This window comes from Heterocephalus glaber, unplaced genomic scaffold, assembly GCF_053883595.1.
Source record: "Heterocephalus glaber isolate CG9 unplaced genomic scaffold, H.glaber_assembly_v1.0 deba00001442, whole genome shotgun sequence".
NCBI lineage: Eukaryota > Metazoa > Chordata > Mammalia > Rodentia > Bathyergidae > Heterocephalus > Heterocephalus glaber.
Window position 1 is genome coordinate 51,434,336 of NW_028258296.1, and position 13,209 is coordinate 51,447,544.

Genomic DNA, 13,209 nt, shown 5'->3' on the forward strand with positions numbered 1-13,209 from the left:
CTCTTGTTTGGGGTTATAATAAACAGCATGGTTATAAATGTAGCATAGCATTTCTCTAAGAGGGCATTGCTGAAAATGTTTTAAACTGCCTCTATAGCATAACTTTTTGGTAAGTAATAATTTACATTTTTCTAAGGTGATTTAACTCCCATATTTATTACAAAATATTAAGATATAAATATATTAATTGAGATTTGTTAATAAATCTGTATTTAATTTATTACTGGAAATGTATGTGGTTGGTTGACTGCCTGGGTATTGGTTAGTTCATTTACCAGTTTGAAATTGAACATACACAGATCCAGGTTCTAGTTGACTGCATCAGGAGAGCGCTTATTTTTCCTGTCCTTGCCTTTTGTTTTCTAAGCCCCCTTATATACTTTAGGATTGTTTTCATTTCATCTAAAATTCCCACACTCAGCCTTTTTGGGGTTTCTATAATGTCATTTTTTTCCCCTGACTTCTTTCCTTGTGTAGTTTCCTTTTCTCTTTGTCCCTGTGAAGCCACATAATTCAGCAGATACCCTGTTTCTTGCAACTTCTATTCTTCCTAAAAACTCTATTCTGTTAACTCCACAATAGCAGCCACCACTCCCCTTTGGGCCTTCTGATGTCTTTTAACCCTGTCTTCCCTGTCTACTGTGCCCCGGATGCTAGTGGAAGATCAGGCCTTTCTGAGACAAAAATGAACTTGCCCTTAATATCAATCAAAATAAATAAACATAAACCTTTTGATTTCTGAGAAATGCTGGGTTTAAATTTTTTCTAGTGAAATGTTATCATTTAATTATGTTTTTTTCTTTACACTTAGTAATTAAGATTTGTTTCAACAGAAAACATTCCATAGTGGTCCCAGCTGAAAACGTTTTAAAAAGAGAACTAAAATAAATTTTGATCCCAAAACTTGCTGGTCTTTATAGTCATCCAATATGAAGCTTTTCAGTAAAGCTACAGTTGCTCTCTAGAAATTAGAAAAAACAAAACAAAATTCTCCTCAGTATAGAAAGGAAGTGCTGCTGCCCCTTCAGATGCTAATTTTGGCTAATCTTGCATCAGATGGCTAAGAGCTATGAATATTTCCAACCAGCCTGAAAAATCAGGGCACTGGGGGCAGAGCTATAGACTTTGCCTCTCCAGCAACCACTTCTATAAGAATAGCTCTGGAAAGTGAGACTGGAGGAAGTATGTGCCGGATTTCCTCACAAAATAGTGTAAAAAATAAATTATCACACATTGCTTTAAAATAAGTGCACTTAGATAAGACCGTGTTTTATGGATGTAGCCATGTTACATGGATGAAGCTAAGCTTTTTTTTTAAAGAGACTAGAGATTACTATGGAAGTTAAAGTTATAAAAGGACAACTATGCATCAAGCCATTCTACTGCTGCTTAACCTAAAGAAAGTGGTGAACATTGGAGTTGATTATTGCTAATAACCTGTGATCTCATTTACCAGAACTGTAATATTGGGAACTACATAATGTGGTACATTGGGAACCAGAGCACTAATCTATTTTTATTCCCCTCTCTTTCTCCTATTTGCAAGCTAAGCTCAGCACTGGGCAGAGAGAAGTAACCGTTCAAAAAGGACCGTTGTATAGAGCTGAAGGTTACCCTGTCAGCATTGGCTGTAATGTAACTGGCCATCAGGGACCTTCTGAGCAGCATTTCCAGTGGTCTGTTTACCTGCCGACAGCCCCAGCCAGGGAAATACAGATCATTAGCACCAAGGATGCTGCCTTCTCTTATGCAGTGTATGCACAGCGGGTGCGAAGCAGGGACATCTACATAGACAGAGTGCAGGGCAACTCGGTTTTTTTGCACATCTCAAAGCTCCAGATGAAGGATGCTGGCGAGTATGAGTGTCACACCTTGAACACGGATGAGAAATACTATGGAAGTTACAGTGCGAAGACCAATCTAACTGGTAAGATGTTTGTCCCCCTCTGCTGTCCAGCCCTGGAGAAGCCAGTCTCCACCATCTTGGTGCATTTGCAGTGAGACAGGCTTTGTTCTATTTTCTTTGGGAAGAGTCCTCCTAGCCCGCTGGATGGTTTGGGAATTTGTTACAAGTTGGTATCTTACATTCTCTAAAATGACCAGTTCAGTTTTCCCAATCATGTACTGTAAAAATTTAAACAGTGATATTCATAGGTTGGTAATAGTACAGCTTTAGACCAATTTTAAAGGATTCCCACCATCGTTGAGTCCTTGCTTCGAGGCAGAACAGTAACTTGATGAGAAAACTGGTATTAGTATCATAGGTGACAAGTAACTAGCTTGGAAATTATTTTCAAACTACCGCTCTCTAGCACTTTTTCCTGTGAGCAGGGGCTCATTGTCCTGCACAATTGTCATTGTGTCCCTTGGCCTGGAATATTAGCACCCCCTCTTTAGCTTGGTGAATTCCTACATATCTTTCAAGAGCCAGTTTTGATATAACCTCTTCTGTGGAACCCATATCACCTTCCTTTTTCTTGATGCTCTATTGACAGCACTCACCCCGTTACGTGGTAATTTGCTATTGGTGCACACTGCTCCCATCACTCTCTGAGCTTCTTGAGAGAGAATGTTTATCTCAGCTCCTAGCACAGTGGCTACCACAGAGTAGATGCCCAATAATAGTCATTGATTCAAGCTACATGTTGCTTTCACTTAATCTTGAGCTGTGTTATTTCATTTGAAGGTGAGCAGAGGTAGCATAGTAGGATGGTTATAAAACTTTGACACAGATTGCATCTTAGCTCTGAATGATAAATTGTAACCAGTTATTTCAGAACTTTTTTCATAAGAAGCAGGTGGAGGCCCAGGAAAATGAAGCGATATGCCCAAGTTCACTGAGTCAGATTTAGGGACAGAGGGTCAGAATCTAGCTCTGGAAGCTCCCAGTGATTTTCCCCTATCAATACTCTGTCTGAGTAGCTAAATTAGTTACATCCTATGCTGATAAGGCAAAGTCAGAGACCATATTTCATTGAGCCATTTGCTTTGCCAGGTTCCATAGACAGTACACAAAGGCCAGTGGTTCCATTGCCAGTAGGGAAGCTTATGGTTGGTGAAAAACCAACTCAAAGGATGTGTTTTGCAGATGAGGGTTCAGGGCACCATCTTCCTTAATTGGATAAGAGTGGGCTGGGCATATTATCATCATTCCTTTGTTTTCAGTTATTCCAGATACTCTCTCTGCCACCAAGCATCCCCAGACTCTCAGTAAGGAGGAAGGTGAAGCATTAGAACTTACCTGCAAGGCATCCAAAGCCACAGCTCAGCATACCCACCTCTCTGTCACCTGGTACCTGATGCAGCAAGAAGAAAGTGGCCAGCCCACCAAGATTATTTCTCTCTCCAGAGATTTTATGCTGATTCCTGGGCCTTCATACACAGAGAGGTTTGCAGCTGGTGATGTGAGGCTCGACAAGCTTGGGGTCACTACCTTCAGGCTGTCCATAGGCAGGCTCCAGCCCTCAGACCAAGGTCAGCTGTTCTGTGAGGCAGCTGAATGGATTCAGGATCCAGATGAAACCTGGATTTCCATCACAAAAAAGCAGACAGATCAAACAACTCTGAGAGTCCAGCCAGCAGGTAACTACCTTCTCAGGAAATGTGTAGCTTCACTAGTAATGAGTATTTCAGGGATATCTTTTTAATTTTTTAAATCTTTTGCTGACCCCCCCAAAAAAAACTTAGCTAGAAATTTTGACTCAATTTTGTTTTTGTCGTCTGGGAAGCATAACAAAGAAGAAGTATGCTCCATTTTGGCTTTGTTCACAGGAGGATGTATATGGGATGAGAATGTCAAATAGTTAGATGGATTACACCGACAGCCATGGAAATAGTTTTGTAACCATTTTTTCCAGGCACTTTGTAAGCACATTATCTACATTATTTAATTTAGTCCTAACCATCTGTGAGGCAACTAGTCAACTCCTGACTTTGAAAATGAGGACCCTGAGCTCCAGGTGTGGTAAATGCTTCCCAAAGTTCATCCAGTGGAAGAAAGGTGGGACTAGCACTGAAAGGCAGGCCTGTCTCTCTCCAAAGCCCACTTACCACAGACAGTAGAGCCTCAGAGTAGCTCCAGTCTGCAACATGAGGATTACAAGTTTGAGTTCAGCCTGGGCAGCTTAGCAAGGCCCTGTCCCAAAAGTTAAAGGGGTGGGACTGGGAATGTCTCAGTGAGAAAGCTCTGGGTTCAATCTTGTCCTTGTCAGTAGTGGGATTTCCTTCTGCCTGACTTCTTTTTCCATTTTGGAAGAGTATCACTCGTCATGATTTATTGGCATTCTTGGCAAATTTCTGGTCTTTCCCATAGGCTTTGACCCAATAGGAGGGAATTCCCAATACCATATATATTCATTAGTGAAACTATGTTCCAGTGGTGGATCACTGAAGTTTTCTTTCTTTTTTTTTTAAGATACATGTTATTCTGTTCCTTTAAAAATTGTCCTGTTAGGGGCCTGGGATTTAGTTCAGTGGTTCCACTGCCTGCCTCGAGAGCAGAAGGACCCAAGTTTGATCCCTGGTACCAAAAAAAAAAAATTTGTCCTGTTAGCCTCAAGTATCCAAGTTACACTCAGTGAGTCCTACAAAGCCACATCACATGTAGTTTTAACTTAGGATAACTCCCCTGGCTATTAGCAGACAAAACAAGAGAGTAAGAAATAAGGACTGGGCATGTTTCTCTGGTAGAGCACATGCTTAACATGCATGAGGCCCTGGGTTCAATCGCCAACACAGAGGCAGGGGGGGAGAGGTCATAATTTATAGCAATTCAATGTTTTGTCTTAATATACAAAGCATATCTAATTATATACCTTATACATTTGTGCATAGTTTTTGTATTGTGCTGGGGATTTAACCCAGAGCTTTCTCGCTGAGACATTCCCAGCCTCCATCCTCCTTTTTTAAATTTTGGGACAGATCTCACTAAGTTGCCCAGGCTGGACACAAACTTCTAATCCTCCAGCCTCAGCTTACAAGAGTGTATTTGAAGCATACACAACCATGCCTGTCTTTATGGGCATTATTTATTCTAGAATTTTTTGAGGGGTGAAGCGGTGTCTGCCACTACAGAACTGAACTGTCACATCCAAAGCAATCTTCATGGTATGCTTTACTAGAATCTCAACTCTAGTACTGAAAGGATAGATGCAGTGGTCTTTCTTAATACTTGCCTGGTTTTTGTTACCAGTGAGAGATTTTCAAGTCAGCATTACTGCTGAGAGCACTTTCACCGAAGGGAAACCCTTGGAGCTGGTTTGCCTGGTGGTGGGCAGCGGCCGGGACCCACAGCTTCAGGTCGTTTGGTTACTCGGTGGGATTGAAATAGCCCACATTGATGCTGGTGGAGTCCTGGATCTGCAGAAGCATTACAAAGACAGAGTGAGCCAAGGACAGCTCCAGCTTTCAAAGTTAAGCCCCAAGGCTTTCTCCCTCAAGATCTTCTCAGCGGGCCCAGAGGATGAAGGTGCCTACAGTTGTGCAGTAACCGAGGTGGTGAAAACTCCAATGGGCTCCTGGCAGGTGCTGCAGAGAAAGCAGTCACCCGTCAGCCAAGTGCACCTGAAGGAGCCAGCAGGTAAGTGAAGTCAGGACCAGGCATGAATCAGCCCCTCCTTTGGCGGTACAGAGGCTTCATGCTTCATGGACGCTGGGAGGCACACCTTCCTGTGCCTGCTGGAGGAAAAGTGGAGTAAAGGAAGATACCTAGGCTAGCTGGGCCTCTTTGGAGTCCTCCACCTGACCCATTAAGTAGGCCGTTACTATGCACATACACCTCCAAATCTCAGCTTCTTCATTTGTAAAGTGATGGTACACAATTAGATGATCCGTAAGTTCCTTTGTGTTGTCTTCGATTCTTTGATTCTATTAATTTTTTGTTAGTTCTAATTTTTATACATTGGCTCTTTTTATGTAAGCAGAGAACAGCTATATTAATGAAGTCCTTAGAGAGAGAGAGAGAGAGAGAGAGAGAGAGAGACAGAGAGAGAGAGAGACAGAGACAGAGAGAGACAGAGAGAGGCAGTTAAGAATAAAGAGCTACACTTCTTCTTGTGGAATCAGCAGCCACATTAGCAAACCCTGAGACCAGTCATCTTCCAGTTACCTTCTGTTAATCCATTGTGAGATTAACCTGCTGTGAAGTGATACTTAAGTCACAATTCTGCCACACAGTGAGCAGGAGAGAGGTGAATGAAGCTGCCACCTCCATGCCCTGCACTTGGCTGTGCTGTGGTCAGATGCCTACTCTGAGTGTATGCACGAAACTAGGGATGCTGCTGCCATGGTTCGGATGTAGTCTGTCCTGGAAAGGTTCAGGTGGCAGAAGTTTGATGGCCCGGCGTGGTGTGGTGATATTCAGGTAATTTGATCCTGGAGCTCCACCCATATGCATACATGAATACCATGGGGAGAGCAGGTTATTCTAAAGTGAGGCCACTTTTGCTTCCCTTTCTGCTTCCTCATGTTCTGATGTAGCCAGGGATCCCTCGCCAGGATGCTGGTACCGGTGCTGTTTGGACGCTTCAGCTGCCAGAATTGTGAGCCCAATAAACCCCATTACTAAGTTACCCAGCCTCACAACTTTTGTTACTGCAACTCAAAACAGAACCTGATAGCTACTCAGCTCTCCTTTTCTTTGGGAAGGTTGTGACTTTAAATATGTTTGAGTAATCAGTGCCTTATGTGTAAAGTGAAGACAGACAAATCCACAGCTAATATTAGGATTCTTTGGGCTGAATGTTAAAGTCAAAATCCAGAAAGAATAATTGCCCAAAAGCAAAAAGAAAAAATGTTTAAATGTTAATTAAAAACTGAACTAAAATAAAGATATGCTTGTTGCACTGGCTCATTAGAGGCATCTCCAAAGACAGATGAATTTCCCTTTCATGTTCATCCCGTCTCCCTGTTGGCTAGGAAGGAAGATGAGCATGCTTCAGCCTCGAGGGGCGGGCCAGGAAGTGTGATGGTGACAGTTTTTGCACTAAACATTTGATCTGATTCTCTAGGATTCAGGAAAAACAGTGTAGGTAGGTTTATGCATTTGCACGGAGCTAAATTTCTGCTTTGTGTTTTTCAATCTCCCTGAAACATATCTGCAAACTTAAACCCAGGATGTGGGAATTTGTGCCAAAGAGACCTGAAGGTGTGCTTCATGGTATGCAGCTCATAATGCTATCAGCATGGTTATCTTCCAAAGCTAAAACTAATTCTTTGCATAGGCTGGTGTCCAAATGGGGACCATATGTAGAACTAGGAAAACTTATTAGCATATTTATTAAGTATCGTGTTTAACATTCTGTTTTGAAAGTCAAGCTATTATTTGAATGATAAGCAGACTTTTGTCATTCTATCAATATTTCAAACAGGAGGAGGCACCCACTATCACTCTGATGTGTAATTTAACCACACCTTGTTATTTAGTACTCCTTATCATGGGGCAGTAATGATCTCAATGAATTAAAGAAACATCATTTTTAAAAAAGTTAGTTGAAATTAATTATGATGGTTAAAGCAGTGAGACTTGAGTAATAGTTTCCCCCTCAAATTTCTAAACTTCATAGATAAGCCATTTTACCTTGAAAAAACTTAAGGCATAATTATGCTTCTAACACTCCAAATTTGCAAGTGGGTTTTTATTTTTAATACTATTTATGGACATTAACTTTCATTCTGCCTTTGTAACTTGTGTACATGTATACATAAAACATCCCAAGACTGAACTTCCTAGCCAGGAAGAGCAATTTGCAAATTCATTTAGATCCTCTTTAGATTTCTAATGTCAATTCTATTTTGTTTTTCTCTTTTGCTTTGAGCGACCTCTGCTTTTGCCTGTGGCATTTATTAAACACTAATGCTAATAACCAACGTTTTTGAGTATTTTTTCTAGCCAGCCAACCTCAGCTATTTGTGTATGCCCTTTGTTCAGTTCTCTCAACAATGCAATAGGAAGGTGGTGTTATTATCCTAGTTTTTACAGGAAAGAAAATAAGGCTCAGAGAGGTCAAGTGTGTTGCCCAGGGCAATTCTGACTCCAGGAATCGTGGCCTTAAATTTATTGCTGGCTTCATAAGATGCCCAAGCTCCTGATGTATCTCTTCATTGCCCACAAAGCAATCAGAACAAGACCCTACACAGTAAGCATTTGTTGAATGAATGTCTGCATTTTTACACATTTTGAATTTCCCATCTAGGAACTAGCTTAACATTTATAGTCTTGTACTGTAGTTTTGCCATTAAGAAGGCTCTCCCTTTACCAATAGCAGACAGATAGATGAAAGTAGATAGGTAGATTGATAGATATTATATGTACATAGTATATATATATATATATATATATATATATATATATTCCCCAAAGTAATTATTTTTATTGTGGTACGGTGAACAAAAATCTAATTAACACTGTTCTTTCCCTGCTCAAAACACATACTGAACTAATTAGGACTGATTAGGGGAGATCAGTAGGAACAGTTAGATTGTGTTGAACTCTGAAGCCCTGAATTCTAAAAGGCTAAAACTTTAAATTAGCATGGCTTCATCACCTTCAGGTTCATACACCCACCCTAATTAATCTAACAAAATACTACTGAATATTTATCCAACTAGAAATTCCTCACCATGAGCTAATTTCACAAACTGATAAATAAACAAGTGTAACTGATAAGCCGCTAAGTGTAAGTAGGTTCTCCTAGCCTACCTGCTGCTGCCTTCTTCCCACTATTTAAGTGTTTAGCAGATCTTTTTTCTGGGGGTGGTACAGGAGGAAACAGCCTGATATGACTTGTCGTGAACTTGTCAGATCCTCCTTAATGAGATTTCACTGCATTTTAGAAAAAATTTCATTTACTTGAAACACTTTTTTCTCCTAAAATCTGTAATCCATAGCAAGAAGTGTGGTTGTGTCCACCCAGCAGCAAGCTGTATGGGAAGGAGAGCCACTCACCCTTCTCTGCAAGGCAGGGGGAACGGAGAGCCCTCTGTCCGTGAGCTGGTGGTGGATCCCGCGGGACCAGACCACGCCCATGCTCATAGCTGACATGGAGCAGGATGGCACTGTGCAGCTGGGTGCCTCCCCGGGAGGCCACAGAAGCCACGGCAACACAAGGCTGGACAAAGTGGACCGGGTCACCTTCCAGCTGGAGATCACCTCCACCACCGTCACAGAGAGCGGTGTGTATGAGTGCAGAGTGTCTGAGAGAATCCGGAACCAGGCTAAAGAGCTGCACTGGACTCACAATATTTCAGTCACTGTGAAATCTCTAAGTAAGTGCCAAAGAAATCCTTTTGTGTACTTGCAATTCATTCTGCTGTGTAGCCTGTAAGTCATCCTGAGTCTCTCAGTAATGATACATGTATCCCAGGTCACAGAGCACGGTCTCTGGTACCGGGTCTGTCCATTCACCTCTAAAGTTTATTCCTTTTTATAAACACTGTCTTTAGAATGCAATGTGTAAATTGATATTCAGAGTTCAAAACAAAATCCTATGAATTGGGAATGGACGTTTTTCTCTTCCTTCCTCCCTTCCTTCCTTCCTTCCTTCCTTTTTGATACTGAGAATTGAAACCAGAGCTGTTACTCTAAGCTACATCCCCAGTTCTTTCTATTTATTTCATTTTAGGCAAGATCTCCCTAAGTCACTAAGTAGTCCAGGCTGATCTTGAACTTGCAATCCTCCTGCCTCGGTCTGCCTAGAGCTGCAATTACAAGCCTACAACAGCATGCCTGGGTTCAGAGTGGACTCACAGATGACTTAGCTGAGCCTTATACATTTTTCCTTTTGAGAGATCAGCCCCGGCATTGCAGAGTCCCTTCTAGCTTGGGCAAGAGAGCCCAATACTGAACCCAGAAGTGGTGGAAGCAAGGAGGCAGGACCACAGGGCCAAGAGCGCTCTACCCATTTGGCAGAGCTGTCCAAGCAGCAGACTGGAGAAAAACTTTTTGTTGTTGCTGCTGAGAACAGTTATAGAAAGGGTCAACTTTGGTCAGAAACTGAGGTCAGAATTCAGAACAGACTGTACTGTGAATCCACATCTACCAAAAAAAAATTTGATAGTCTAAATGTACAAATTCACATCCCAACCTGAAGAGTGGCACTAGGAAAACTTGAAGTTACTTTGTGTTGATTTGGTAGACATATCAGAAATTGGGTTTTACTTTTCTCTGCAGAGTCAAGCTTACAAGTTAGCCTGATGAGCCGTCAGCCAAAAGTAAAGTTAACGGACACCTTCGACCTGTCCTGTATGGTGGGGGCCACCTGCGCTGGCCTCGTGCTGCCTTTCACCGTGACCTGGCAGTTCCAGCCGGCCAAGTCTCCAGTCTTTCATCAGCTAATTCAAATCACTCATAATGGCACTGTTCAATGGGGGGATTTCCTCCCCCAGTTCCACAAGAAGACGAAGGTTTCCCAGTCTTCATATCGTTCTCAACTCCTAATCCATGATTCCAGTATGGAAGAGACAGGAATGTATCAGTGTAAAGTGGAAGTTTATGACAGAAATTCCCTACACACAAACAATCCAGCCAGGGCTTCTGCCACCTCTTACCCACTGAAAATATCTGTCACTTTGCCAGGTAAGCACTCCTCGAAATTAATTCCTGCTTTTAAAAACTCATTTTCATTTTGGGTAGGTTATGGAAATAAAGTCCCCTCTCCTCATGCTTGTACTGTATAAATAAAACGCCAGCCTATGTTAAGTTAGCATGTCTGGCATGGCCACAGTGGTTGTTAAAACACTGAAGTACTCCTACACTGGCTAGTAACCATGCTCAGCTGTCTGTAAGTTCTCAGCTGCTAAAGGGTCTATCCCAGAACAGCAGGAACCCCAACAGCTGTGGTCCAGTAGAGAGGCACCTTTTAGGTAGGTCACTGCCCATACCCTGGCAGTTATCAAATGTTGGGAATGTCCTCCCTAGTGGTAGGGATAATATAAATTCTACTAGAATATACTTGTCTACTTCTTTGTAATGTGCTAATGTGTAAGAGTCAGAGAATTTATGATTGTAGTCAAATATAATCTACCTTGTCAATCGGTAACAGAGCATGGAGGTTAAGAGTAAGACACAACCCCAGCAACATTTGGCTGTGTTGTGCATCTTCTCTCTCTTAACTTGCATTCTCTTAGAATAGAAAGCTTGAGAGACATTGAAGTCATTTAGATCTGAGGAGCGCTCGATAGCAGTATGACATTGGACAAGTCACCTCATCTGTCAAAACCATTGTTATCTCTTCTTTAAATTATTGATGTGCAACTTAAATGTGGTAACATGTATAATGTGCCTGGCAGTGTCTGATACAGCAAGCATTTGCTCAAACATGGTAGCTGTCATATTATCTCTGCTGGTGAGCAATATTTTTGGTAGTAGTAATTATCTCCTTGTTTATCGTATCATGCCTTAATTTACTTGTGTGTTTTGTGACATTTGAAATTGCTGCCCTACACCTTTCTTCTTGACATTTTTCCCTCCTTGACCCCACAACACAAGATTTTCTCCCTTTCTTTCCTAACACTGACTGCTTCTTCTAATTCTTTTATACACAGTTCCCTTCCACCAATTCATTCTTTGAAGACAATGGTTCCTTTGGATGCACCTCAGTTTGTTCTCTTCTCATTTTACATTTTCCTGAGGTAGACTCATCCCTACCCTATACGTTGACATGGATACAACCTGTATGTTGCCAACTCCCAAGTTCATTGTCCTAAAAAACTTCCTTTCTGATCTCCAGACTCACATCCAACCACTTCTCAGAGATGTCTACACTCACTGTGTCATAAAGGAAACTCACCATTACTATCTAGAGCTATTCGTCACCCATTGGTTCCTATGTTGCCACCACCTACCGGTGACCCAAGTTGGAAACCTGAGTCATCCGAAACTCCTCTATGTCCACCTCCAAAGCTTCACAGCATGGCATGCAAGGTCCCTTATAATCTAGCATATTTATGTCTTTTCAGCCATTTCCTTTTACTTTCCATCTTCATTTCGAACTCCAACCACACTGAATTACTTATAGTTTCTCAATAATCCAGGTTCTCTCAAAGTTTTTTCAAGTTGCCTTTTTTTTTTTTTTATTTTGGTACTGGAAAGTGAACTCAGGGCCTTTGCATTAAGCTACATCCCTAGCCCTTTTTTATTTTGAGACAGATTCTTGCTAAGTCACTAAGTTGCCTGGGCTGGACTTGAACCTGTGCTTCTCCTATCTCAGCCTCCTAGAGAGCTGGAATTACAGGGCTGCACTACTACACCTGGATAAATTGCTTCTTTGTGTGGAATTCCTTAGGCCTTTCTTCATCAAAATAATTCCTATAACCCTTAAGACTTAGTTTAATGTTCCCTCCTCCAGGAAATCTCCCCTCACTACTGTATTTGGGTTAGGTATTCCTTCTGGGTGCTCTGATACTTTTTGCCTCTCTCTCTCTTTCTCTCTCTCTTCTTCCTGACCCACTGAGAGCAGGTATCCACAGAGCCTAGAATAGTTTGGCATGTAATATGACATGTTATTAATCAATGTTTTTTGGAGGAAGAATAAAGGCACCTATTGGCAACATAAACAAACACTTATAAAATTAGATTTGGTGATGTCAGCAAGAAGTTAGAATAAGATTTGGAAGCACATCTTTCTGACAAAGCAGAAAAGTTGGGGTTAAAAGATCATTGGTTCCATATCCATATGATGTCCCCACAGTGGAGTGGCTACAAAGAGATGTATAATGTTAATAGTTCATGATTTCCTTTTGTTTACTCATGTTTGAAGGCAGCTATAACTAGACTTTGGCAAATGGTGAATCCAGAAGTATACTATGGATAGTGAACATACAGGGAATTAACAGTGCCACTTTTTTCTCAATTTGATGCGTGAAATGCTACAGAGTTTGTGTTTAAATACTGAGTGAAAAATAATTGTGTGAAAAAGAGATTGGGCTCTTCTTTGTGACACTTCCCCTCTTCACCTGACAAGTGATAACTAGGAACAGTGAATGGAAGTTATGGCGGGAGAAAACTTAATAGGACATCAGACAGAATTCACTAGGGCCAGAGCCATCCAAAGAGCGAATGGGCTGCTTCATCAGCCAGTGAGTAGTTTAAAGGCCGAGCAGTGAGGAAGGCTGCTACAGAGGGGATTCACACATGTGATGCATGTAGGAAGTCTTGTCCTAGTTGACCTCTAACATCCCTTCTGCCTTAAAATTTGATGTTAGCAAAGTAAC

At 41.6% G+C, this 13,209-nt stretch overlaps 1 protein-coding gene across 2 annotated transcripts in view; it reads left to right on the forward strand.

Annotated features, from left to right (window-relative positions):
- Window positions 1-13,209, forward strand: part of Cd101 (CD101 molecule) — a 52,162-nt gene that overhangs the window by 17,889 nt on the left and 21,064 nt on the right. For both annotated transcript variants that reach the window (XM_004854125.3, XM_087213314.1), the window contains exons 2-6: window positions 1,547-1,927; window positions 3,166-3,582; window positions 5,192-5,578; window positions 8,887-9,264; window positions 10,169-10,573. In XM_004854125.3, coding sequence (XP_004854182.2) covers window positions 1,547-1,927; window positions 3,166-3,582; window positions 5,192-5,578; window positions 8,887-9,264; window positions 10,169-10,573 — 1,968 coding nt within the window. The remainder of the gene's footprint in view (window positions 1-1,546; window positions 1,928-3,165; window positions 3,583-5,191; window positions 5,579-8,886; window positions 9,265-10,168; window positions 10,574-13,209) is intronic.